At 39.4% G+C, this 27,252-nt stretch overlaps 2 protein-coding genes across 2 annotated transcripts in view; one reads left to right on the top strand and one right to left on the bottom strand.

Annotated features, from left to right (window-relative positions):
• Nucleotides 1-32: 32 nt before the first annotated feature.
• Nucleotides 33-8,176, top strand: LOC121320971 (stress-associated endoplasmic reticulum protein 2-like). The gene is made up of 3 exons (XM_041259830.1): nucleotides 33-414; nucleotides 1,502-1,574; nucleotides 4,107-8,176. Exons 1-3 carry the CDS (start codon nucleotides 139-141, stop codon nucleotides 4,145-4,147), a joined length of 390 nt encoding a protein of 129 aa, XP_041115764.1. The 5' UTR covers nucleotides 33-138; the 3' UTR covers nucleotides 4,148-8,176.
• Nucleotides 8,177-8,467: 291 nt separating this feature from the next.
• LOC121320972 (TSC22 domain family protein 1-like) overlaps nucleotides 8,468-27,252 on the bottom strand; it is a 55,462-nt gene continuing 36,677 nt past the window's right edge. Inside the window, exons 2-3 of the mRNA XM_041259831.1 lie at nucleotides 10,910-10,961; nucleotides 8,468-9,698 (exon numbers count right to left, since the gene is read on the bottom strand). Coding sequence (XP_041115765.1) covers nucleotides 9,441-9,698; nucleotides 10,910-10,961 — 310 coding nt within the window. The 3' untranslated portion in view covers nucleotides 8,468-9,440. The remainder of the gene's footprint in view (nucleotides 9,699-10,909; nucleotides 10,962-27,252) is intronic.

Here is a 27,252-nt window from a genome sequence, read left to right as displayed (position 1 = left end):
TACTCACCTTAACTCCCAGATGTTACCATAGCACAGTAGTTCCTCTGCATTAAGAGAAGTACTACACTGGGCTTTGTAATTCCTAACTGAACAACCATAAGCTATGAGTCAGGACTGTAAAATGACACCTGCCCTGGAATGCTGGCTAGTCTTTTAAAAATGCTGGAAAATGCGTTTTGGCAATTGACGCTGAGGAACGCGCTTCCGTCCATTTCGTGTTACGTGTTCGCCTTGCAGGTGCTGAAGGATAGCGGTCTTGGCACCATTCATCATCTTTTCAGTAAAATAACTTCGATACTGGCCACATTGATTACGGAAATTATTCAGAAGATGGTAGCAAAACAGAGAATCCGAATGGCAAATGAGAAACACAGCAAAAACATCACACAGAGGGGAAACGTTGCAAAGACCCTGGTAAGAAACAAGTCCATTCAATGAACGAGCTCGTGTCTACCGTGAAAGGAATTCATTGCAACAGCTTAAGATCTTTTTTTTTTTTTTTTTTAAATCAGCGTAATTGCCTGTTAAACAGATAGTGTAGCGTGAACACCCTGTTTAATAAATTAAGAATGTATACGCCACAGAAAATGCAATCGGGGTTTCATCATGTCATTATAGATACGTGCACGTCTCAATTCAAGCTAACCCTTCGCGATTTCAGTCAATGTATGGAGTGTAAAGGTTTTTTTAAACCACAACCTGTATAAGTAGATTATCATTTTGGGCGCTGTCAATACACCGAGAGGGAATACCCCCTCCATGTGTTTTGACAATGCTACGATTCTTCGGGTTAAATGTACTCACAGTCCAGAGATTTCAAGTGCTTTAGGAAACAAGGTAAACCCTTCACCCTATCTTACGACTTGCTTTCCTATAGTGTAGGCTGGCACAGTATCGTTTTGTATCGTATCGTATTCACTCTGACTGCACCTTTTTCTTCTGTTCTCCTTTCAAGAAAGGTGTTTTCATTCATAAAATAGATCCCCCACATTTCCTTTGTTGTTGGTTCTTAATCTGACAAGAGTGACATGCATTGTGCAGTCATGCAGTACCGTCATTGTGACAAGAACACATTGCGGTTCTCCATTCTGTTTGTATAGGAATGCGATCAGACTTTGCATGGGTATTTGTTTGGTAACATTCCCCTCATAGCTGTAGATCACACGAGTGACATCCGTCATAAGGTTGTTCTTTAATAACCCTTTGGGGATCTGTATGGTGCATATAGGAGGCTGTGTGGTCCAGTAGTTAAAGATATGGGCTTGTAACCAGCAGGTCCCTGGTTCAAATCCCAACTCAGCCACTCTCATTGTGTGACCCTGAGCAAGTCACTTAACCTCCTTGTGCTGCGTCTTTGGGGTGAGATGTTGTTGTAAGTGATTCTGCAGCTGATGCATGGTTCACGCAGCCTGGTCTTGTATCATGTAAAGTGCTTTGTGATGGTGGTCCACTATGAAAGGTGCTATATGAAGATTATTATTCATGTGCTGGTTTATTCCAGAGACCACAAGAAGAGAAATATCCAGTGGGACCCTGGCTGTTGGCCCTTTTTGTATTTGTTGTATGCGGATCAGGTAAGAATACTCTTTCAGTGTCTATGGATTAATGTGTGTAAAGCATTCGTTCATTAGTAGTGGGATTACAGAATGGCACCTGAATTTTAGGGCAGCAGTTGCTGTTTCCATTGTTTTCAATACATTATACATTATGTCCACAGTGTATTACTGAGATGATATAAAGAGATGACTGTCTGCTCATATTGATATAAGAACTTGAAGACTGAGATAGTCTGGCTTCTATCAGTTTAATAATAGTGTTACATAAAAAACAGAATCTGACTGTGATTTTCACTCTGTGCTTCCTGTCTATGTAAGGCTGACAGTTTATTTCCCTGGCTCACCTAGTAAAAGCACTGGTGAGTGTCAGGCTGTAGGGAGAGTAAAGCCAGTGTGGTTCCAGTCCTGTTTGCCCTGATTTATTGGTTTTAGCTGAGGACGCGTACTGAGATAAGGAGGAACAACTTCCCAGATTGAGGCCTGCCCAGGTTTCAGTAGCTTGGTAACAGCAGTTGTTTTGGTTGGTAAAAAGAGGCATCAAGTCATTCGCCTCTGGTTGGTAAGTGGGTAAAACATGTTAACATTGTCCAAGGCTTTGTGTTAATATATCACAGCCTATATACAGTGCCACTGGAATGTTTATCCTCGCTGCTCACTGCATAAGGAAGACATTTACAATGTATATATTGCTATGTATTTGGGTATATGTCTTACCACTGGATCCCCTATTTGGCTGCAGTTGCCTTTAAAAATAACTTTTATAAAAACCGAAAGCCACGCTCACCTGGGCAGACCAAGCGTCAGAGCTGGATTACACAAGAGATACAAAAGAAAGAATTCCAATCAATGGGCTGTGCTTTACAGTACCCAGCTGGACCATTCAGAAGTCATTAGTCATGAAGCCACTAATATCCTCAACCCTTGTTATCACATCAAACCATATTCCATGGATTAATAATTTAATCTTACTTTATAGACATAAATCTTGAAAATAATAAAATAATACAGTGCAGCCCCTTTATGCAGTATAATCGTTGAGACCGTGCTATTTGTGTTCTGTCTAGCAAGAATGGAAGAATGGAAGTGCAAGTGCAATAGCATTACAGGTAACATGGGAGCCACGGCAATGTTGCATTATAACCAGTCCAGCAGCATTAGAGGCCTCTTTATAAAGGGGAGTGCAGTCATCAGAGTAATTGAGAATTCACATAACAGCTGATGTCCTTAAGTAATGGAAATTCAGTTGTATAATATTGCATGAAATTGTATTACTTTTTATGCAGGTTTAAGAAATGATATACCACAACACAAATGGTTTCTAGGAACCATGGTGACAACACAGCAGAGCGGTTAAAATAAATCAGATTTTATTATAAACATCGAATTACCTTAAAAAAAGAAACACTGAATAAAGTCGACCTGTTTAAATGACTATTTTAAATACAGTATAATACATACATAAATAACTCCAGATAATTTCCACATCAGTAGTACAGTGCCTGACAGGTCTTGTTGCACCTATGCTTGTTCAGAATGGCCAATCTGCTGTTCTTTATAGTTGGTCTTCATTCATTTATTAGAGACACTGAAGACTGACATCACTCTCTATCCAACCCTAAAGCCTAATATGTGTTTAACAGTGTTATTCTTTTGGAGGGTGCCACTCTGTTGTGCTTTTCTCATGGATGGTTTGTGTTCAGTGCCAGTCTTTCACCTCTGTGGAGCTTGGGTTTCAATCTGACTTAGTCCTCTGTGGACAGCAGGCATCATTACAAAACTGCCATGCAATTCAGCACAGCTGTAGTGTTTTCTTTGGAGAGGCCCAGGGCTGAATGACAGGGGTACTTAGGATCAGGACCTGGGCATCGCTTGCTGTGCAAACAGTTCAGCTCATACTGTGACAGGTTACAGCCAGATCTCAGGATCCCTTTCTCTCTTATTAATAGTCAATTTACAAGTGCAAATGTTAAAACAAAAGGTTCCTAGCTGAATCCATTTCATTGGCTCTCTTTGTGCCCCAGTCTCGTCTTTATCTAACACTTACAGGGCACACATTACATGAGTAATCACAGTAACAGGGTAATCATTAGGTACCTACCTAGTAATTACTGCTATACTATTTATTATTATAGTAATAATAATTTTTATAATAATTTATAATATAATTTATATAACTTATTCAGACACATTCAAACATGTCCAACAAATAGCTGGTCCCAGGTGCAGTGCAGTTACCTTGTGTAGGCTCAGTGTTGTGTTAATGTGCATTGAGACTCATCAGTACACAGCAACTGCCACATTCCCAACACTGAACCCTAGTCAACCTAATGGACTAAATCTGTACTCTTATATAATTGGAACAAATTCCCTTGCCAACTATTGATTCATGACATAATTCAGTGGGTATTCTTCCTATAATGACCTAAAATACATTGTATTTTCCCTAGTAATATCTATATAATAAAAAAGGTGCACATATTGGTGTTGTGCGGCCCAGTAAATTGTATTGAACAATGTCACTCGGACCTGCTTCTGTTCTTTCTATTGCAGCTATCTTTCAGATAATACAGAGTATCAGAATGGGCATGTGAGGACCTGCAATTTCTGTGGATCCTTTCTTCACTCTACAGTTTTGTGCACCAGATGCAATTTTGGAGCCTCACAATTAATGGAAAACAGAAAAAGAAGAATCTTGCTGGATTTCGCCTGCACATTCATTCCTCAAGTGCAGCCCAGAAAACCTGTTTACGTGACATCTTGGTGCATACATGTTTGAAATGTCCTTGACAATGGGGATGCCTTGCTTTTATACTGACTCTGTGGTTTAACCATATTGGTTGGCTGTAGCAGTGCTGTCTGTGTTTGTTTCACCTGACTAATGTATGTGTTTGAAAATGTAATTGCTCAATACTATGTACCATAATTCATTTCTACTATTATGTGTGTATGATCTATAGAGTACATTTTACAAATAAATGTGTTTAATACTCCTGTTTGTTGTGTTTTAAAGACATGGTTTTAGTGATGTCTGTATTTTATACAATGAGATATTGAATGATCATTTGGGTGGGGCTTTTAAAAAGATCAGTCACTACATTAAGTTATAAAAACAGGAGCAGCTTTTTCAGGTGTGATTTATTCCTTCGCTGGAGTATTGGGAGCTGTGATTAACCTATTAACTGCTGACTGAAATCTGAAAGGCAACATTATCTCTTAAAAACACTTTTATAATAAAAAAACATTTTATCACGTTATTATGTAATAAACGCAAGAGGAGATTTTTAGGGTGTGTAACTAATAAAAACATTATTGATGTAATAACTGATACAACGTACCTGAACATGTAGCTTGTAAATAAAGGTGCTGTTCCTTGCGGACAAACATCCTTTCCTGTATGAAGTCAAATGACAGTTTAATGAGAATCTGGGAATGTGACTAACTGTACTGGACACAAAGAAACTCTGAAGAAAGAGGGGATTAGTGCTGAGTCCAGGACGTTGTTTGTTGCAAGAAGTGATTCCTGTTGAAGCAGCATGTGAATTCATTGATTGATCTGAACGACTGGTTGCTTCCTAAGGACATAGAATCAAACAATGTTTACACCAGTGTAATTGTGAATCACGTGTAAAAATATATTTAAAGGAACGAGTAATGGCTTTTATACAATTTTACACTTCTTCACAAAAATAGGACTGATATTTTACACGTCAGCTGGGCACCAAAAAGATCATACAAGTCCAGCCATACAGCATGCCACACAATTTTACATCCAAATAGGATTCGGATATGATGATGTTACAGTGCACCGATGAACGCACTTAACACTTTTCTTACAAGTTTTTATTGTAATCTTTGAAGTTATGGATGGGTGACAACAGATTTAACCATTTTGGTGAACTAAACATTGCAAATGAAGTATGTTGGCATATACCAAACAAACATGTTTTTCCAATAACCCAAGTGTCCACAGTAAAGTGCTTAGTTTATTTCATCCAATTGTCATTCTGCATGCAAATACGAGCCTTAACCAATACTGAAGTTATCAAGGGACACAAGCGTTATTGTATAAAGAGTACATGATCTAAGCAATACATGGGTAATACAACGGCACAGTCCTGCTATTTGTTAATGATTTGGGTGAAACCCTCCTATTGTGCTCAAGTCTCTTGTAGTTTGCAGACTGGTTTTATTTAGGTAGAACCAGTATAGTAAAAAGCTGATCACAAATGTGCCAATATAGTTGTACTTTAAGCCATGGCTGCAAGATTCAGTAGTGGGACATATATTGTAAATGTTCAAAATGTTGTTGACACAGTCACTACAAAAAGGGCAGATTTTGTCTGGCACATTGCACTTAGCAAAGTCTGCAGTTCAACAATAGGGTCATTCCATGTCAACTCAACCAGAGCTTCCCACCTTTGCTTATATTTTGTGTAATCGATACAGGTCGGGTATGAAACCAGGCCAAATCTTTTAAGCTGAATGATGAAGATTTGCTGAGATACACCCACAAATTATTATTATTTTTTTTAGGGGGGTGCAGTCACACTTGAAATGCGTCTCATTTTTGCGTGATTTTGAGCATCTAAAAGTATATTTATAATGTCAGTAGCCCTATGAATGTGTGTACAATATAACCCAAAACAACATAAATGCATGATGTTCTGGTTTGTGCATTTATTAAACTGTGAAAGAGAGAGATTACCAAGTCAATTAATTCACCACAAATCCTTCAAATCCTCATCTATAAGCCCACCAAAGGTCTGTTTGTTAACTCGTGTCCCACAAGGGGTTTCAGCCCTTCAAAGATGGGGCCATTTTCAACACTTTCATCCTGAAGCCTTTTTGTGTGGTCATTAAATCAGACAGTAAAGTGATATCTTGTCTGCTTTAGAAGAAACATGCACTTAAAAATCACTCAAGAATTGGACAATTGAACAATGTTTCAATTTTAAGCCCCCAGCAACACAGAAATACAAAGCAGTGGTACTTATTTTGCATGAATTCTACAGAAGACCTCCCTGCTATCTGTACAGAAGCATTCATAGGGCTACACTGACATTCTAAATATCACACACTCCCTCCTACAAAAGGGGGCTTATCTCAGCAAATCTTCACCATTGAGCTTAAATATTTTGTCTAGTTTCATACCTGACCTGTATCTACCACTACACAAAACATAAGCAAAATGAAAATTGGATTTTGGTTGATTTGACACAGAATGACCCAGTCTTGTGTGTTTACTCTATTAATCCAGCTACAATAAAAAAAAAGAGCTTGGATTTAGCTGTGTATATACTGTCAGTGTTTAGAGTATGGTATCTTAAACAACATGAATAATTACACTTATGTAACCAATTCATGTTTGACATGCAGATTTGCCAGGTTACCTCACAGTGACAGCCACATTAAACTGTGGTTCCAGTAGACATGTTTAGTTGTTTTTATTATTCCTTAGCAACCATAGATGATGACTGTTTGATAATTTAGCAACAGTAAGCTCGTTTTCTAAATGATTTGCACCCCTGCATGTGTTCCTGCACTATATCTCCATGATCTCTTAGTCTGACTTACACTTTCTTCAGTACCAAATGGGAAAGTGAAACAGACATAATGCACAATGCTGATAGCAATGCATTCAGAATGGGCTAGGGAATGTATATGACAAAGAGCAGCAACATATCTGCAGGCATACGTCACACTTGAAAGTGTAAGGCTGAGCAAATCAGCGGGTAGTAAGTGCCATACCAGAACAAGGCTCCTGTTGGATACTGACTGGGGATCACATTTCCAAATGAGATAGCGAGAGAGAATAAATAAATAATGACAACCAGTTTTTCTAGGACCATGAGCCACAGAATATTTTACAAAAATGTGCTGGCATCTTACCTAAAGGTATTTGGTAAAAAGAGACAAAACGGTTTTTTTTTGTTTGTTTTGTTTTAACAAACTACAAAAACAAATAAATAAATATATTAACAATACATTCTTCCACTTTCACAAATTAAAATAAAAAGCACACATTTGTAGTAAGAACTGGCAATGCAGCTCCAAGTGTATATTACAAATGCGCCCCTTTCCCAACCTGTAAATAGAATCCCTTTGCTAGTGCGTCGCCATGGAGGTTTGCCGTTACCAGGATTCCTTAGCAACCAGCATTCAGTTATAGACTCTGTCCCCTGCTGAACTTCAGGGATTTCCTGCAAGGCTATGCCACTGGTTGCGATGTTTTATTTACCGTTAAAACAACACTCTCTCGTGAAAGCTTTCTCATGTGCATTGCAGCGCTTCGAAACAATGTTACCCGCGCCATGCCATATCCTGTTCCCCTGGCGTCACCGGGGAACCCCTCGCACTGCACCATGTGAGGAGGCGGGGATTGGGAGGGACTCCGGGGGAGAGAACACGCTTCAAAACTCCAGCCCGAATTCACAGACTGCTCGGGGTGGTAGAGAGTTCATGTTGAGAAGAAGTTTTACTGTGTATAAATTACACATTACTGTGGGGAGAAATGATTAAAAAAAAATGCACTTAAACCTGTTTACTGGGACATTTACTTGGTCCACAATGGCACGCTTGCTTTTCAGCTTAGCATTTTGAGTGGAAATGTTGTGGAAAAGAAAATATGCAACTGTAATTGACATCTGCTTTATGAATGTCTATGTATTTTAAATCTGCGCTTAAAAATTACAAACCGCAAGACAACTGTTTATTGAACAACATGGAAGGTTTTTATTGAAGGCTGAGAAGTGCAACTGAATTAAATGTTACAACTTTCATTGTGTTTGTTTGTTTTTGTTTCAGGAACATGCACAAAACATAAGCCTATAACTATACCTATATGCAAAACCCAAAACAGAATGTGGTTTTAATGTCGGCAATAGTACTGATCAACAACTGGAGTGCTTCACTGGCTACAGTTCACAGCGGTGCATTTCTTTACTTAAAATAGTTTTAAGTCAGCAACGGTTATACTTTAGAATAGAATGCAGCCAAGAAAACAAAAAAACTCACAAGTCGCTGTCGTAGTTTTAATTCACTAAGCAGGTGTAATGCTGCATTCCTCTTTTACAGCATAAAAAAGACCGTCTAAACTTGTTCAGATCAGCCAATGAAACAGCTAGATTCAATCTGTACAACCTAAATAGTTACAGTTTACTATAATACAGGGTACTTACACTACATACACAAATATACATTAGGTTAACAACCCTCATTGAACTCCAGCCTCATAATAACTGCTTGAAAAGAAGCGGTGCAACATACAAAACACTGAAACTTTTAAACGGCTAGTATGAGGAGAGTTTTCAAGTTAAATACTGAAAGATTCCTTACACCACCTTGGTCTTTGAGATTTCTCCATTCGTCCAAACAGTGATGTAAAAGACAGGTGTCCTTTTTGTAACACCTTCCCCCATTCCAGATGGGGGAGGGGGGCACCCCAGTTGCCTCTGGTCCTTCTAAGGTTCTTCACATTTGCCATCAAGAAAGTGTTTGCACCTGTCAGCCACAGCCTTGGACTCGTTGTGTGTGTGTATATATATATATATACACGACAGGGAAGCAGCTGAGTGCATCTCTCCAAGTCACGGTAAAAAACAAACAACAACAACAAAGCGCTGTAATGACGCGTGCTGTTCATTTCAATGAATTCGTTTCATAGTATCACTGTCCCTTCCAGGGATTACTTCCATTTTACATGCGATTGTCTAAAGTAAAAATACTTTTACTTATTTTTTACATTTTTTTCCTTGAAATCTGGATGTGCAAACGGCAAATGTAATATGCCTGTAACTGGAGCGCAACTGTCCTCGTTGCGTTGTTTTTTTTTTTTTTTACTCGACCCCCATTGTGTCCAGTCCATTGTGGAAGCGGCGGGGGATGTTACGCTGAGGGCCCGGAGCTCTGTGATGATGGCTGGGCAGGCTGTGTCGCTGTCCCGGGCTGCTGTGAAGAGGCCGGAGGGGAGCCGCTCTGGAGCTGCGCCTGAAACTGTGCTAGCTGCTCCGGGCTGGCCAGATTCTTCAGGAGATTGTTTTCCTGCTCCAACTGCGAGTTCCTGTCGATCAACTCCTTTATTTGTTCCTTTAAAACTTCCACTTCTTCCCTCACGGCATACATCAAGTGACTCTTCACTAGATCCTGAACACAATAAAAAAAGAGTGAAGTTTATTCCAGTAACATACTTAAATATACAGCTGTTTACAAACGACTGTGTTTCAAATATATTATTTTCCAGTGTTGTGCACTGTTGTTTTACACAAGTCAACTTTCTATATTTCTAGAAACTACCATTACTTCTCCATTACTTAATGTATTTGCTCGATTATTCATTATGTAAAGCTCATCGTTAAAATATGAAGTATGTGCTAGGGATCGTGCAACACACCATTGTGCATTACAGTTGTACAATGAACACCTACACAAACTGATCCACAGCCCAGCATTTCGTTAGCTGCTGTCTTCTGTATTCTGTAAACGCGCGTCACGGAGCAGAGCGCTTCTGCAGCACTACGATTACTCCCTCTTCCTTACCGGAACCACAAAATCCGTCAGAAAGAACTACAAGGCCGGCCCACACGCCGCAGAGCCAATCAGCGATGGAGCTATTTATAACAGGGTGTTAAACACTCCATGTTCGCCTGGCAACAGCCGGCACTGAGAAGATCGCGTGAGAACGACTGTAGGCACAGATCCAATAACAAAAGAACAGCCAAGCAGGAATTATATAATACACACACACACACACACGCAACTGATGTCACATATACACAGTACGGTGCTTGTATTTTACATAACTAGGTGTTCAAGTATTTCAACCCGCCTTTATCAGCATGTATTCCTTACTATGTAACCTCGCTTGTCAAAAGTGATGATGTGCGCACAAATTCATTATAACTGCACTGGCTGCATACTCTAGTAACGCGGTTATTACACAGACATTTAAAAATGCACTATATTATTATCATTATTATTGGCTACGTTGCTATTCCAATCGCCTCTGTGTATTCCCTACTCTGTACATTCTGCGGCACCCCCCACAGTGCATACTCCTGGCTTTAAATGACGTCAGGAGTGTACTGTGCAACACATATTTTTTAGCCAGCCTGTGTTACAAATACTCTATTTCTTGGAATGCAATTACTGTATTACAGTCAATATGTTTGTTACAGTCAGTATGTTTACTGTATTGCAGTCAGTATGTTTACTGTATTACAGTCAGTATGTTTACTGTGTTACAGTCAGTATGTTTACTGTGTTACAGTCAGTATGTTTGTGTTAGTCAGTATGTTTACTGTATTGCAGTCAATATGTTTACTGTGTTAGTCAGTATTTTACTGTACCGCACTTACCATTGCCTGTTCAATTTTGTTGTCTATGGCCACCACACTGGCACCCGAAGAACTGAAAAAGACCAAAAGATGAGTCAGGATAAATGAGAATCAAGAAAGACTTTAAAAATACCGTAAACTACATGGAGTACCCATACAGTAAATACAATGCACCGTTATCATCGCCTCACTGACTGAACGACTTGAGACTACAAGAACATGCACCTGGAAATGGAACACCTGTGCAATCTTCAGACAGGCATCGGCATGATAATTATTCACTGAAGCGCATTTACTAACTCCATTTCAAAATTGTAACACTGTACATCTGCACCAAGAAATGCTGGAGAGGAGTGGATGCGTTTACATAATATGACAACCTGTGAACACACATCGCCTGCTTGTTCAGTATGTATACACATTTGTGTTACACTGTGTGGCGATACAGTGGCATTTACAATTCCCTTTGCAAAATATCAAACAGAATGTAAAATGAAAAATGTAGACCCCCGTTTACAGCACATTTAGAGAAAAGCTGGCCAAGCCGATAGCGATCAACGAAACCAAACGCATATTCCAAAAAGAAAGTCACTGTAGCGGTGGTAGAAGCAAAAGGAATATGAGCAATCTAGGGAGAGCATCGTCCTGTTTTGTTGTTCTGCAGCGCTACGCAAAACCGTAATAAAAACATCGGATTATTATTATTATTTTACCTATTATCGAGTCTCACAGATGAGTTGTCTGTGCCCAACAATGATGACAAAAAAGATATTGAAAAATGTCTCAGCTGGCAAACCCCAAGATCCATCGCCCCAGTATAACACGGCACATTCATGCTATTCCGCCCATAAACACCACAATGCAGTAAGAACAGATTCTCTGCTTGCCGCTGGTCAGCATTCAGATTCTGCTGCGATCGCTTTTCTTCAGTGGTTTTCGTTGAAAAAGCTATTTCTTCATGGAAAAGCTCGCAGATCAGCGAGACCGCTTCTCTCCAGCTGCTGCACAAAACCCAAGGTCAGCTCATCTCCACTCGGCTGAAAATCTGCAGGCTCCGGGATCATTTGCATAATATATGGCAGAAAAACAGCACTAAGCGCAACCCCATTGGCCCAGAGCGATATATTAAAATAATATATGCAACCCCGCCCCCACCTGGCGCTCAGCCGACCTGTTTCAGTATAATGTATTCAGAGGCTGCTTACAAACTGGGAAGAACCGGCTGGAAGACGAAAGAACGCCCTAAACCATTTTCAACAATACATGACACGACGCTACAGTATATATTGAAAATACTGTACAGTACTTCAACTGATTAACAAAAAACACCGTGGTTATTAATATTATAGAACGAATTGTAGGATGTTTACTATGACAAATCTAGACTATTGCGTGATAAAATAATAAGACACATTTACTTAACAAGGGCAGCCAGTTACGTTATTTAAACCGATTTATCTATAAAGTACGGAAAATAAATACAGTGCAATTGCTGCAGGACTGGTGCTGTTGCTTTTTTTACGTTCACATAAGACTCGGTACAATATGTACCCACACTGCCACCTACCGGTTTATACGACATGCTACATGTACAACATTCCCAGGTTTATCAATACACCACAATACAAAATTATCCAGTTACCATGAAAGCACACATTCTTAAGAGATACCACATATAAACCCATTCAAATCAGCTGACTTTCTTTTTTCTCCGAAGTAAAAATATCTGTAATGGTGCTGTTCAAAAATTTTAATGACATCTTCTGACATGCAATTGGTTAACTAACAATAAATATTTAGCTAAACCAGCCTGCACCTTGCAGCACAACATCTTGCAGAAAACACGCCTGAACCAACAGCTTTAATAAATACTATTTACATTTTTCCTTATGAACCTAAACCTACTAAACTGTAGAATTGCATGCCACTGAAGTAAGTGTGATGCAGGTGGCACTTTCATTGCCCTGTATTACAAGAGAAGAGAGCTACACACTGCTACAAAACAAGCAACAACCCGAGACAGGAACAACACATGAAAGAGGAGGACATATTACACAATATTATCAATATTCATCACAGACCAATAAAACAGTGGTCCTCATATTTCAGCCCGGTCCTTAGAATATCCAGTAACCGAAGGAGTGTCCAGCCGAATAAAACCTGTCCTGTCGTCTGGACTGTATAATATAAACACATGCTTTCAATGTCATTGCAACAGACCTCCTCCCTTAAGTCTGTAACTTAAGTGGAGGAACAGCCATGTTAGACTTGCTATATGATCGGACTGGTAAACCAAGGGTTTATAAAATTCGTTTCCCAGCTATCCACCCTAACTGAAGAGTTCTAAGGAGCGACAGAGACTGGGGAAGTTTGACCTTTTCACTGATTTTGCATGATTTGTCATGTAATTTAATTCACAGGGGATCTTCTCCCTTGGCAATCACACATTTCAGAATGAGGTCAACACGATAGGGGCCCCAGGGCATCCTTAAAGACAGCATTTCAGACTGGAGAGAGGCTTTTTAGAAGAATCAGCACCTGGGATTAAAACACACATACTTCTACAATGTAACCCAATGCCACCCCCCACACACCACTGGTAACTGCACTAATTCAGTCTATCTGCCTGTGCAATCTCACTCATCACAAAGCTGACAGCACTCCATTGTTTGAAAAAAAATGGCTTACACAAATGCTGGTATTTTTAAAACAGCATAGAACTAGAAGGCAACAATCTTCTTAATACACTTATTTTTAAACAGGGTAAACTTGTAAGAAACAGTGTCCTGTACTGCAGGCAAAATATAAACAAACCTAACAACTTTATGCTCCATTCCCATTTGTTATTTAAACTCTGAAAAAATACATGCCTTGAATCCCACATGGCTGATGGAAACACTACCTACGCTCAAATAAACTAGCCTACATGCCACTGTCACTGGCAAGCCCAGAAAGTGTTAAATGCCAATGTAAAACACTGTGGGCCCTGTCCTTGCACAGAACAGAACACAGATAATCCTCAATTAGCCTGAATGTAGCTGCTTACCCCATGATGCCATGAATCCAACTAAGTGGCTTCAAGTAAACAGTTCTCTCTTCTGAAGTTCTCTGACGGGAAGCTGGGTGACGCAATTAGGACATCCAAATATACTGTAGCGTACCTCAGTTCCCACAGGTATGCGCATCGCACTGGGCAAGGCAATCCACACACAGGTGGAGGGCGGGCATGAACCCGGGACCTCTCGCACTAAAGCGCACGATACAATATTTTTTATAAAAAAAGATGGGGCAGCGCTTGTTAGTATGTGCTGTACTTTTCACCGATCAGTAATCTCAGATGGTGTCAGAAGTACAAGTTCAGCCCAATTAACATGAAAGTTTACTGTCCAAAAGCCTTTCTTCAGAAACCATGCTCTCAACTCAACTGACATTTCAGAAGGAAGCATACATCAATAAAAGCAAATGCTTCTGGTTAAACTGACACGCCTTTAAAACCCCATACAAAAATCCTCACGAAAATAGGATGTTTAGCAAATTAGAAGTGCATGCAGACAACCAATGGTGCAGGTAATGGTGGAAATCACTCTCAAATTGAGTAACGCAATTACAGTGAACAAAACAAGCTAATTGCCAAGGTCAGATAACACAGGAAGAAAACAATTTTAAATCAAACTTTTCATAAAGTGCATAAAACTGCACCTAGAAGGAATTATGTTTTTTTTTTTTAAAAAAGCAACAAAGAATGCAATAGTTAGGCTACAGTCCATACAGTAGAATGGAATAATTACACAACGTCACACACACAAGTATGTACTGAGAAAGGGATTAGACCTTGTGCATTTCACTAGAAGAAAACATCTAGTATGCAGTTCAAGAATGGTTAGTCGTCTTCTTTTCTCGCATTATTCAGGTCAGAATGCAGCGAGTAGAAACATATCCAAGTTAGAGGCTGATTGTCCCAGTGGAAAAACACAAAACTAGGTCTGCTTTGTGGAAGAGCTGCATTTCAATAAGCCATCACCCTAATTCTCCATCGTCACACCTAGCTGTTCTCCAGATAGTGAATAATTTAGGTCATTACAAAGTCAATCCAGTTGAAATGTACTATTTCTAGATTAAATATATGACTTCTGCATTTGCAGATAGCAGGTATTTTGACCAGAGAATAGTTGCATTAATGAAGACCCCACCCCCCAAAACAGACTCTACAGATACTCTAACATCAGTGTTCTTACGCATGCACACTTTCCCTTCACATTGGCATGCCCTATTATCCCCTGATGTTATATAAGCATACAGTAGTGAACACATTCACATCTTTTTTGTGCAGCACAAACGATGCAGATTGTGAAATATTATGGCACACCGTCACTATACTTGAATGAATGGTTAATAATTATCCTGCACACTTCATGGCAGGTTGTTATGTAGCCCTATTATATCTCACAGACTAGCTACCTTGAAAGTATGCACTGCAGAAGCAGGAAACTGTACATTTTCACTGCACTGATCAATTTTTTTTTTTTTTTATATATCCTGCTTTGAAGAATACCAGTTCAAAATCAGAAAATATACCTGCTGCTATTTACACAGAACAAAACAGAAAACAGCAGGAGAACCTGCATGCCTGAGCAGGGAGAGTCTGTGCGGTAGGAGACTTTGTAATGTATACACCCTGCCCTGTTGGTAAAGGCAAGGATGACAACAAACCTCTGGTGGCCACAATTATTTCATACCTTTGCCACAGTGTTGAGAACTATTTGCTCCACCGTGAATTTAATTTAATCAATAAAAGGGAAAATCTGACATAACCACATTTTCAACATTCAGTAAATCCAAAAGAGAAAACAACAAAACCCAAGCCCAAGGGAATTAGGAAGAGCAGGGTTAAGCACATGTACCTGAGCTTTCTAGTTTAAGAGTTAGCTTTTGGACCACAAACACATAATGTAGGCATTGCATTGGCTTTTATAGTGCAGGTACAGGACATTCTAGAGTGCACCAAAACTTGGAATCTCAACTCTCAACTTTAAAACAAACAAACAAAAAAAACAGTTTGTAAACTGGCTTTTCAATACATTTTAAACATTTCGATGACCACCAACAAAACAATAAATAAATACAATAAGTTATCTATAAAAAAAATTGTTAAAACTAAAAAGAAAATCTACAAAATCCAATGTAAAGCACAAACAAAAAATACACATAAGTAACATTGGTCCACTCTTAATAAAACAAATACCTCTTCAAGTGCTGTTCCAGCTCATAAAGCAATACTTTGATGGCCATCCTGTCACGGCCTTGCTCCCGAAGAGCAGTTTCTCTCATTGATTTGGTAATCTGTCGTCCACCTCGGACTACTGAAAACACTCCACTTTCCAGAAGAGTACTGCAGATCTGCTGCCTTGGGATTTCTACAACTGAATATCCCGTGGAATATCACACGAGAGAAAAGCAGGCCAGCCTGTCCACACTCAGTGCACAGTACTCCTTCACTTGCCTTCCTGTGCAATGTGCTCTCTGGGCAGGTTGTGGGCGATTAAAAAAAAATAAGCAGGGCAAGTCGTGATGTCACGCAGCTCTCAAGTCATGTGACACGATGTTACATAAACCATCAACACAGATTAAAATCTTTGACGATTAGTGATTTTACAACTCGCTGAGTTGGACTCCTTCCCTGCCAAATCCTGGACTCTGACGGTTTCGAGACTCTCTACAGCAACCATGTGATCTAAACAATGCCAATTTTTTGAAGCTGAAAATGAATTAACAGCCCTATAATTAAATTTAGTTCATAGCAATCTCAGTTTCCTGTCTCATAGCAAAGACCAGACTTAAGACTCAAGTGACCAGTGCACAGAGAATCAGTCTGTTGGGAATAAGGTGACCCGATGCTGTAAAAATAGTGAGTCTTAAAGGATTTGGAGTGGATAAATACACCTTTCACACTGAAACCGGTCAAGCTTGTAGAGATTTTCTTTAGGGGAGGATTCTTTTTTTGTTTTAATTCTTTAACACAAATGTATTACCACTGTAATATTTGCTAACAATGCTTTACGATTCTAATACCTCGCTGACTTTTGAAAAGTGAGTGCTGTATTGCTGTTCAGGGTGTAAGCAAGAAACACAAGTAAACAAAAACAGCAAACAGACTTCAGTCTTTGGACTGTATGATACTACTTGCTTTTCTAGAGTTTGTGTTGAAAGCAATACACTTTTAAAAAACAAACACACTCCATATTATCATCAAGGGGCAAAAGATTTTTTTTCCTTACAGAACTGAATAAAGGAAATATACTGTAGTGCAGACAAGATGAACAGTTTAGGTTGAAGTCGAAACCTTGCAATCCGATACTTACCGCCTTATATCTAGATTGTGCCATATAAATATTATAATCTGATTACCAGGCAATAAGCTGTTGCAGTTTCTCAAATGGCTCTGTGCTGTGGCTGACCGAATCACATTTGTGCTGCACAGTGAACTTCAAAGGGGTTAGGGGAGGGTGATAAACGACATATTGAAATAATGTACTTCAGTCCAGTTAATGTAAAAGCTAAAGGTTATATGCTGGAATTTGGAAAGCACCTATTTGGTGAATATAATTTGACGGTGCTCTTTAATAAATGTTGAAGATGCCTTGAAGGACAGTTTAAACAAAATAAGTAGATGTTATCTAACGGCAAGAAGCAAATATGAACCACATGCAATATTAAAATTAAGAAAAGGTGGCTGAAGAGGTTCAAAACTAAGAAACCACTGCAAATAGGCCAAAGAACTGATTTCTAAAAATCCCAATAAAATGTTAATGTATTGTAGCTATTATTTAAATCAGGAAATTATATGATTTAAGAGTGCTGCAACATCACATCACTAGAAGACAGGATGAGGCTATGGTTTAACGCATATGAGAGTTTGGAAGTGACAGTATATAAAACTACAACTAGTATTAGCTCCCCATCATCTTAAATGCCATTTATAATAATAATAATAATAATAATAATAATAATAATAATAATAATAATAATAATAATACATTTGCTTACACTTCTTATACACAAAAATAGACAGACGAAAATACATGCAATATGGAAAAGAGGCCAACAAAACCCTGATAACTTTCCCGCTGATGCCCCAAGTGTGGCAAATGTCAATCAAATAGACAGTGGATGAACCCTAGCATTACAGCTGAACACCTGCACTGCACCACACAAACGCCCGGTGGATTTTCTTTTTTGTACTGCTCTGAATATGATCAGTGAAGTAGATTATATTTGAATCTATCATACTGTACAGTGGCCCTTTTATTTGCAGAATACAATCACAGCAAAACAAGAATGGAAATAATGCTCAAATATCTGTGTAGTGTTCTTTTGGGTAGAGAGTAAGTGTCTAAACAAGGCACTCTTGCTGTAGTGTGGTCGATAAGTCGGCGCTGTGCTTCAGTACAAGATCCCACCAGGTATTTCTTGGCATGCAACACAATGTGTTGGGCCCATTCTGCTTCTACTCAAGGAAGGACAACCCTTTGAATAAACAAATCAGTTACACCTATGAAAACTACCTCGGGGTCGCCATGTGACTCATCCAGTTAAGGCGTGGCCACGGGGAGCGCAGGATGAGTCATACAGCTTGGACGGCGCTAGGCTGTGCAAAGAGGCCGAACTTTTCTGGAGCCCCCCCGGGGGGGGGGGGGGGCGTCACATTGGCTCAGACGCTTCCGGGGTGGGGTATGGGAAGCCAGCAGGGACTTATTCTACTCATTGCGCAACAGCAAACCCTACTCGCCAGACACAGGGACGATCCGTCTTCCGGGATTGGTAGCCCGCCTACTTCTGCTCTGGATTGCTCGCCTTAAAAGCGATTTTGGCCTTAGGGTTGTGAGATCGGAGGAAGTGCACATGTCCTCAGAACGCCTGTTATGTGTGGAGACTTGCTGCGGTGAGGAGAAAAAAAAACATAATTGGACATTCCAAATTAGGGGAAAATAAATAAATAAATGGTCATTCAAATAAAAAAAATAAAAAAAAACCTTTCCCTCGCTGCCAAAACACCTCTAGTCTAAACCCCTCCTTCCTTCTGGTCCCACATTGTTTCTTTTTGGACCAGCGTTTGCATTTTACAGCGCGATTAAAAGAAACCAGAGTTCTGTTATTTTAAAAGTTAAGTTTATTCAAGGTATTAAGTATCCAGTATAAAAAAGGGATTCCTAAATGTGGCATCCATTGAGATATATAAAACACGTAGGACACAACTCAGCACATTGTCTTCTGTAAGAGGATGGGCTATGTTAGGCGGCCGAATGCAAAAACACAATTTCTTTAACTCCGATTACCTGCTACATTCTGGCACATGTAATAAGGCACACTACTAATTAGGAAGGCAGTAGGGTAAATAATATGAAACAAAACCTGCCATTTATCGGAATATCCACAAAAAAAAAAAATGCAGAAAACGCTGAACAAATAGCTGGAATCATCGTTACTGCATGAAGCATGAAAAAGTGCCTCGGGCCATCACAGAACAAAGGACTTGAAGTGTGCAGAGACTGGTCTTTCTTGTGCTGTCATAGCCACAGAATCTGCACCAGGCTGTACTTTCCCCTCTTTTGTCTGAAATCACTGCAGCTTTTATATAAAGTGGCAGATGAATCAGTGTTATGATGTAAGATGCAGGCAAGTCCCGTCGCGTCCCCGTCCCCCCATGAGTAAAGCAAATGGAACAAACACACTGCGTCAATCCTCAAGAATACAACCCCTCGGCCACAAACCTCTCTCTCGGTTTAATCGAGCGGTTTACTTTCTGGAAACAAATGTAATAAAACAAAACACACTATACATAATGCAAAAACTAAAATGATTACATTTAAAACAATAGTGTTTTACAACAGATAGCAAAACTGCTCAGACAACGAACACAAGGAATGCATGTAAAATGAGTTCCATAAAATCGAGGATTGCAAAGTCCATCTGAAATGCAGACTGCAGCGCTCTGCAAAGCGGGGGTTCTGCTACTGCCTTACAACACCAGGCTGTCTGCTTTGCTTTTGTTATTGTTCATCACCAATGGGGTTAACATCTCTGAAAAAAACAGCAGTGGTTAAAAGTTGCTTTTCACTGCTCACTATGATTATACCAGCATGTCATCTTGATCAAATTATTACTTTTCTACAGGCTAAACAGCCATTGAGACTGGAATATACGGGTGTGATTTCACTGCATGGCGTGTGGCTTGGATTTTTATATTTAAACTACTCGGATTTCTATTATAGGGTTTCCAAAGGCAACGAAAGTGATACAAAAAAGCTTAAAAAACATATATAAAGGGTAGAGTAATGAAACGCTGGTACAGCATTGGTTTCTTTAAATTGACAGAGGCACATGAAATACCAGTACATATATAACAATACTGCAACACGATGCTATTCATTGCTATATAGTACACTGCCCCAGTGCAGATACAGTGTGACAGACCAAAGAACTGGAAATTGAATCACTGGTAATGGCTTTAGTTTTTGTAGAGACGAACTGGGTTTCTCATTCTGCACTTTGCTCCAGGAAAGCAGCATGTTTTGAGAATGGACTGTTACAGCTGAGTGGCTTGAACAGCCTGTTTCTCTAGTGAAATAATTTCAAAGTTATGCGCTATAAATAAATACAATAAACCAATACATCCATTCCCAGGGGTTTCTGTTTTTTCCTCTGTTAATTCACTTTCTCTTCAATACGGCAATCTATTTGTTCTGTTCACGCTTAATCTGTCAAACATCACAAATCATAACGTCCCTGACCGCTACGTATGCAAGGAAGCGTAACCCTACCAGTTCAAGAAAATGAATCTTACAAACCAATTCACACACACCCTTACTGTAAACTACATTGTAAGTGAATCTTACAGACCTACTAACACACAAGCTTACTGTACAGTACACTGTAAATGAATCTTACAAACCGATTAACACACACCCTTACTGTAAACTACATTGTAAGTGAATCTTACAAACCCATTAACACACACAATTAGTGTAAACTACATTGTAAATGAATCTTACAAACCCATTAACACACACAATTAGTGTAAACTACATTGTAAATGAATCTTACAAACCCATTAACACACACAATTAGTGTAAACTACATTGTAAATGAATTACAAACCTATTAACACACACAATTACTGTAAACTACATTATAAACGAATCTTACAAACCTGTTAACACACACACACTGTGGAATAGTATTTAAAATGCTGGTTTTATTTCCCAGTACTTCACAACATGCAAGCAATGCATAAATCCAAGTAATCTTCATCCCTAACCCTTCCTTAGGAAGATCTTACCTGCTCTCTCACTCAAACATAATCATAAGCATATATGCCCTTCAAGAGGAGAATACAAAAGGCTACATGGATGGAAATACTGCATAGCAGTTTGATCCATTCCTGGTTTTATAAGAGTTTAATAAGACACATCTGAGCTTGTTACCTATACCAATCAAGATCATCATAAAACATGGAATGGGTGAACCTGCTAAAACAATAGGAGTCTCATTTCCATCCATGGGCTAGTTAATAAAACAAAGTTGCACAAATGAAAAGATGAGCAACTTGGGAACGTGACATGAACAGCACTGTCCCATTAATACCATTTCCATTTACTACTACTACTACTTGGACGGAGCCCTGAAATGCAAATGAGATACATATAGACACATGTGCTGTCAAAAACTGCATACATTTTACAATACTGTAAATACTGCAAAGCTTATAAAGGCAGACTGAAAATCCTTCAGATAAGGGCAACATTTCGCGATTTGAAATGTAAATGGTTACCCAAGTGTGTTTATTATATTCAGCATTGTACAGTAAAAAGGCACTTTGTCTATTCCAGCTCATAGCAGCACAGATGTCCCCTGCAAAGCCCTTCACTTGCAACACAAAATACATAATTCGGGTGTGTCAAGATCACCCCTTTACAGACCTATCAAGTCTTAGGAAAAAAACCAAAAAACCAAAACATGAAATGGCTAAAGACATTTGGAAAAGGTGTAAAGCATCCTATTTTATTGGACCTACAGAAATGTAGGTATGTATGTATGTATGCACGCATCAGAAAAAAAACAAAAAAACTGTAGTCATTATTTTAAAGTGTATCTGCATCAAGGACCACACCAACCATCTTATCTTTTTAAAACAGATTTAAAGAACAAAGTAAGAAAAAGTGATAATTCAGCCATGTCTTAGCAAGCACAAAAAAAGTTGAGCTTTTTTACAGAAAACATTAGTTCTACCAATAACCACTGAAGCTACACAAACTCACATGAGTTTTACATTATATATATATATATATATATATATATATATATATATATATATACACACTGAACAAAAATATAAACACAACATGCAACAATTTCAAAGATTTTACTGAGTTACAGTTCATATAAAGAAATCAGTCAATTGAAAAAAATTCATTAGGCCCTAATCTATGGATTTCACATGACTGGGAATACAGATATGCATCTGTTGGTCACAGATACCTTAAAAAAAAAAAAAAAAAAAAAAAAAGGTAGGGGCGTGGATCAGAAAACCAGTCAGTATCTGGTGTGACCACCATTTTCCTCATGCAGCGCAACACATCTCCTTCGCATAGAGTTGATCAGGCTGTTGATTGTGGCCTGTGGAATGTTGTCCCACTCCTCTTCAATGGCTGTGCGATGTTGCTGGATATTGGTGGGAACTGGAACACGCTGTCGTATACGTCAATCCAGAGCATCCCAAACATGCTCAATGGGTGACATGTCTGGTGAGTATGTAGGCCATGGAATAACTGGGACATTTTCAGCTTCCAGGAATTGTGTACAGATCCTTGTGACATGGGGCCGTGCATTATCATGCTGAAACATGAGGTGATGGCGGCGGATGAATGGCACGACAATGGGCCTCAGGATCTCGTCACGGTATCTCTGTGCATTCAAATTGCCATTGATAAAATGCAATTGTGTTTGTTGTCCGTAGCTTATGCCTGCCCATACCATAACCCCACCGCCACCATGGGGCACTCTGTTCACAACGCTGACATCAGAAAACCACTCGCCAACACAACGCCATACACGCTGTCTGCCATCTGCCTGGTACAGTTGAAACCGGGATTCATCCATGAAGAGCACACTTCGACAATGTGCCAGTGGCCATCGAAGTTGAACATTTGCCCACTGAAGTCGGTTACGACGCCGAACTGCAATCATGTCAAAACCCTGGTGAGGACAATCAGCATGCAGATGAGCTTCCCTTAGACGGTGTCTGACAGTTTGTGCAGAAATTCTTCGGTTGTGCAAACCCACAGTTTCATCAGTTGTCCGAGTGGCTGGTCTCAGATGATCCCGCAGGTGAAGAAGCCGGATGTAGAGGTCCTGGGCTGGCGTGGTTACACGTGGTCTGCGGTTGTCAAGCCGGTTGGACGTATTGCCAAATTCTCTAAAACGACGTTGGAGACGTCTTATAGTACAGAAATGAACATTAAATTCTCAGGCAACAGCTCTGCCAATTGCACGTTCCCTCAAAACTTGAGACATCTGTGGCATTGTCCTCAGCACAAGGTGCACCTGTGTAATGATCATACTGTTTAATCAGCTTCTTGATATGCCACACCTGTCAGGTGGATGGATTATCTTGGCAAAGGAGAAATGCTCACTAACAGGGATATAAACAAATTTGTGCACAAAATTTAAGAGAAATAAGCTTTTTGTGCATATGGAAAATTTCTGGGATCTTATTTCAGCTCATGAAACATGGGACCAACACTTCACGTTGCGTTTATTTTTGTTCAGTGCAGTTACACACCTCTCCGTCCACCATGAATCTAGGAACAGTAAAGCCAGATTACACACCCCAGTCTGTTCATTAATAATGCATCTGTGGTGTCTTCAATGGGTTTCTATTGCTAGTCTGCAAACCAAATTTAGACTACCAGGGACCAATCAATGAAGGCGCCCCCTGACGTTGGACCCTTCTATTACTCAGTAACACTACTCATAACTCCACTGTAACTACAGCAGCACACAACAGCCCAGTACATCTGGGCATGTTAACATTACATTCTAATCTTTAAACCAAGCAAAAGTTTTCTTTTTTTTCTTAGCTTAATAAGATGTGCAGTTGCACGCTCAAACCCTTATTTACAGCCAGGCTGATGAGCTGCGTTACAGAAAAAACAACAGCAGCAGAAACGGAAACGCCACAGAAAGCAGCCATTCCACAGTATGAAGACTTGCTTCAGCTGCAAGGGAGGGCCAATGGACATGGCTTGAAGCAGCCTTTTGTAGTCTGCTCAGTTGAGGTGTAATCATGCTGTGAAGCATAGACTGTTTGAAGAAGTCAGGGCTGTCATTTTGTGACTAAAGTACTTGGCGAGAGGTGGTAAGGAGGTTTAATGCAGAATCATCGGCTGTGTGGAGGTGCTGCACACAGGGGACTGGACTCAATCTACAGCAGGCACTGCCTTGCTGGTGTGAAAGGGTCTGGAAAGCCAGCGAAGAGCGGACGTCTGTGACTGTGTTCACTAGTAAAGTATAACATTCGACACCCATGCTACAGAATACAGCTCCTTTGCTGGTGTCCTCGTCCTTCTGTGAGGATTTAATACTTTAGTTTCAAATAATGGCTTAATCCAGGGAGATTCTGTCATTCAAAGTAAGAACTGAATTTGTAAACTCCATTCATAAGTTTGTAGCCGCATCTGTCTTGCTGGCATTTACTGTGAACATTTACTGTCCTAATTCCAGGGAGACCATCTGCAGTACAGTCTGTGCACCAGCATTACGGAGTTTGTTTATTATAGAAAACAGACACATTGGACCACAGGAGGCCTTCTGTGAGTCTGCTTTGCACCGCACCTCCTTGGAGTCCTCTTACATTTCTCTTTTCATCAGGTATGCAGCTCCATAGTTTTTATCACCTAATCCCTCCAATCCAATGCCTCCTGGCTAATTATCATGAAAAAAGTTCAATACACTATGGTGGTTGAATCTGAATAAAACACAATGGATTATTAAAATAAAATCCAATAGTTAAAACTATTTAAAACAATAATGTTTTCCAGACACTTTTCTTTTGTAACTTCAGTAATTTCTGTAGCCAGCGAGGGCCTACTTAACTATTACACTGCACACTACATGGAACGGTGCCAGTTCTTTAATCACTTCAGATCAAATATGTGTTATTGACAATCTTCAAACAGTGCACACATAGTTTAGTTTAATTACTCTCTACAAGGGAAGAGGAGCAGACCAGATCACACAGGGAAGTTGTGTGACTTAAGGTATTGAATATTTTTTTCTGAAAACCCCAGAGAAGCAGAAAGCTGTATTTCCACAGCTGGGGGGCTCAATCCCAATCCCTGGCACAAGAACAAACGCTGCGCTAGTACACAGTACAGGCCCCTTTTTCTTTTCATGCTTTTAGAATATCATGCAGCTTGCCTTCAAGCTGCAGAGTGGCTCATTTCATAGAGAGTCTAGTTTAACTACATTTTGTGCATGTTTTGGAATTCAGTGAGAATGTTGCATTTTCAGATACATCTTTTACACCCCCCTTTATTATCCAATCAAGATCTCCTGTTCTAAAATAATGTACGTTTGCTAATTAGATCAGTGGTCTGTAATCATGTGGCAATCATGTGGCAAGCCTGTGCTAAATGCAGCCCACTTCTGAATGGTAGTTTGGTGTTAATGTGTAGGAAGGAGGTTATTACTCTTGTTAATACAGCAAGACGCACTTCTCAAAAGCTGTTGTAGTGAGAAAATGCTCTTAAAAGACTCTAGGGTCTCGATAAACATTTTTAACTATCTTGCTCCTAACCTTTCAAAAAGGTCTACTGTAAAACATTCAATACAGCTGAAATACTGTGCACCCCCCTATGGAGGTGCAACCAGCAGAGTATTAAACACTGTTTTATGTATTCATTTTTTACTGGTATTAGTACAATCGGCCAGGTATACACCATTCTTTAAAGTATTAAATGGACAAGGCACATATTTGATAACGATTGAATTTTACAAACTAAAAAAAAAAAAAAAAAAAAAAAAAAAAAAAAAAAAAAAAGTGTTTTTATTTTACCGTTATCTATGATACCGGCACTTATTTAGTCTGGAAAAGCCAATCACAGGCAATTTCGTGTTTGAGAATCAGGGACAGTTCAGTCCCAGCAGCATTGTCCACTTGCTCAGTGTATAAAATGGATCGGTTTGTAGGAGCATCATCGTCTTGAAAATCAATCGTTTTGCTGGCCCTTCACATTAACTTCGTCCTCAGTGTGTCGTCTGTGGTGATGTAATGGCTAATGATATTTATTAAAAACAAAAGTGCAGCAGGAAAAATTAGTACCATAAAAATTTAAAAGAAAATATTTTAAACATGATCGATTTTACAAAAAGGTACAGGGTCATGAAACAGGAAACACATTACATTTTGACGTGACAGAGGCGTTTGTTTGCACAAATATCCCTCTTGAAAAATTGGACAACAAAAAGTTACGTAAATCCTTCAGACCGAGTGTAGCAAATGGTGGAGCGATTCCTTCATGAGCCCAGCTGAGACATGAATACTTACCCAAAGGTGGCGAGTATCACAAGCAGGAGATTATGGAATTGGTAAAACAGTGTGGTTGCTTGTCAGTTGTCACTGACGAGTCGACTGATGCCCAAGATCAGTATGGGTTACACATTGTATTTGTTTTTAACATGAATCTGACATACTAGAACTGAAAGCTGTCCCTTGAAGCTATTGTAAAGTGCTTGAATAGCTCTGAAGTTGATTTTGATGTCAGTTTATTTACCTCTATTTGATGTTTCAAAAAAAAAAAAAAAATTTAAAAAAAATCTGTACACACAATTTACAAATTATTTCTGTGAACACTCCGTGAAATACTATACTTCACCCATGACACTGGTGTTAATTTTAAAGAAAATTTCCGCAATTGTTACAGGGCCTTAATTATGACCAGGTTGCAAATATGATCAAACTTTATTAACTTGACACATGACTAGTACTGACCCTACAGGTACAGTGCTTTTAACTACTGTATAGCTACAGACTCCAGACGGCATGTACTTGCACCTTTTGCTTCAATTGGGTATATCAAAATATCTAATTCTGTGTATTGCAGGTCAAACTCATTTGTATTCACACGCTGTGGCAAGAATCATTAGAAGGGTCCGAATTAAGAAAACAAAAAAGTCAAGCTGAGAAGGGCCAGTTATGTATGTTCTCTGCTATATGGTAAAACAGAATTGAAATGCAATCACTCATGCTACAGTAACTGCGTTAGATTCAGCCAGGATATCACTACTGCCCTTTAATCAGCCAAAGA

The sequence above is a fragment of the Polyodon spathula genome, chromosome 9 (genome assembly GCF_017654505.1).
Source record: "Polyodon spathula isolate WHYD16114869_AA chromosome 9, ASM1765450v1, whole genome shotgun sequence".
Lineage (NCBI taxonomy): Eukaryota > Metazoa > Chordata > Actinopteri > Acipenseriformes > Polyodontidae > Polyodon > Polyodon spathula.
This window is presented reverse-complemented; position numbering and strand designations above follow the sequence as displayed.

Excerpts from the sequence above, each read along its gene's own strand:
- LOC121320971 (XM_041259830.1), top strand. The coding sequence starts at position 139 with ATGCTGGCTAGTCTTTTAAAAATGCTGGAAAATGCGTTTTGGCAATTG. Across the intron at positions 415-1,501 it reads GAAACGTTGCAAAGACCCTG|AGACCACAAGAAGAGAAATA; the intron begins GTAAGAAACAAG and ends GGTTTATTCCAG. Across the intron at positions 1,575-4,106 it reads ATTTGTTGTATGCGGATCAG|CTATCTTTCAGATAATACAG; the intron begins GTAAGAATACTC and ends TTTCTATTGCAG.